The following is a 1,177-nucleotide window of genomic DNA, read 5'->3' as shown; positions in this document are numbered from 1 at the left end:
CCTCTCCCCCTCAAAAAAAGTAATAAAGAAAAACACCCACACCCCTGCAGCTAACCCTGACAACTACCTTCATTCACAGTGCTTTATACTCAAACCATGATGGGGAAATGAATAAAAGCAGAGAAGGGCCATTGCTTTTAAACGTTTCACAACAATCCGGATGGTACTTCTAGCCTCTGCTCATGCTTTACAACAGTGAATCAGGACAAGACATAGGTTTGCTAATGTGCATTTAATCACCAAAGGACTGAAGATGTCTGGGCTTTTATTCTGTAATGTTTCTAAGACTGTGTCCATTAAATGCAAACAAAAAAGGAAGAAGTCTTGGCAGAACAGGAGAACAGGAGAACTTGATGATCAGATCGATTTTAAATATTATTCATGGCATATAGCCTAGCCCATGCTCTAGCTGTTTCTATGGCTTGGGCTTCGTTGGTCTTCCACTGCTCCGCTACATCATTTGCTAATGGATCATCTGGATTGGGAGCACTTAACAAAGCCTGGATCGATAGCAGAACTGTGCGGATCTGCAGTGCTGGGGACCACTTATCTTTCAAAATATCTAAACATATTCTTCCCAACTTGTCTACATTAGGATGATAAATTTTGGTCATGAAACGTACTTTAGGGGCTGCCATCGGGTATTCTTCTGGTAGGAATAGTTCAAGCTTAAAAGTCCCTCCCTCAAAGGGGGAATCCTGGGGGCCAGCAATGACCACATGAAAATAACGGGCGTTGCTCTCATCTGGTTCTGCTTTAATGCCAGGAACTGGTTCTGCCAGCAAACGCTGGGTTTCCTTGATAATCCTGCGGGGCAGCCCGGCCATCTTGTCAGATCCCGAGTTCGGCCTCTGGTCTCGACTCCGGCTCCGCTCCAGTTCCCATCCATCTTAAGTATTTTCTACTCTTCCTTTTGAGTTCTTTGATAGGTGGCTTATTTAGAATTGTGCTGTTTAATTTCCAATTATTTGTGTGATTTCCCAGATGTCTTTGTTATTAAATCTTAGACTAATACCACTGTAGTCAGAACATATTTTCTATGACTTAAATCCTTTGAAATACATTGAGACTCATCTTATGCTCCAGAATATGGTTAATTTTGGTGCACATTCCATATGAACCTAAAAAAGATGCCTCTTCTGCTGATGTGTGGGGGAATGTTTTATAAATATAGATT

At 41.8% G+C, this 1,177-nt stretch overlaps 1 protein-coding gene across 1 annotated transcript; it reads right to left on the bottom strand.

Moving 5' to 3' along the window:
- Nucleotides 1–213: 213 nt before the first annotated feature.
- Nucleotides 214–869, bottom strand: LOC112820361 (ubiquitin-conjugating enzyme E2 N-like). Its single transcript, XM_025867487.2, has one exon. It carries the CDS (start codon nt 825–827, stop codon nt 369–371), a length of 459 nt encoding a protein of 152 aa, XP_025723272.1. The 5' UTR covers nt 828–869; the 3' UTR covers nt 214–368.
- Nucleotides 870–1,177: the final 308 nt, after the last annotated feature.

This window comes from Callorhinus ursinus, unplaced genomic scaffold, assembly GCF_003265705.2.
Source record: "Callorhinus ursinus isolate GAN/ISIS: 27379988/994484 unplaced genomic scaffold, GSC_fseal_2.0 scaffold3, whole genome shotgun sequence".
In the NCBI taxonomy this organism is placed as follows: Eukaryota; Metazoa; Chordata; class Mammalia; order Carnivora; family Otariidae; genus Callorhinus; species Callorhinus ursinus.
Note: the sequence above shows the minus strand (reverse complement) of the source record. Positions and strands in the feature narration are given on the sequence as shown.

Coding starts and splice junctions, on each gene's coding strand:
- LOC112820361 (XM_025867487.2), bottom strand. CDS start 827: ATGGCCGGGCTGCCCCGCAGGATTATCAAGGAAACCCAGCGTTTGCTG.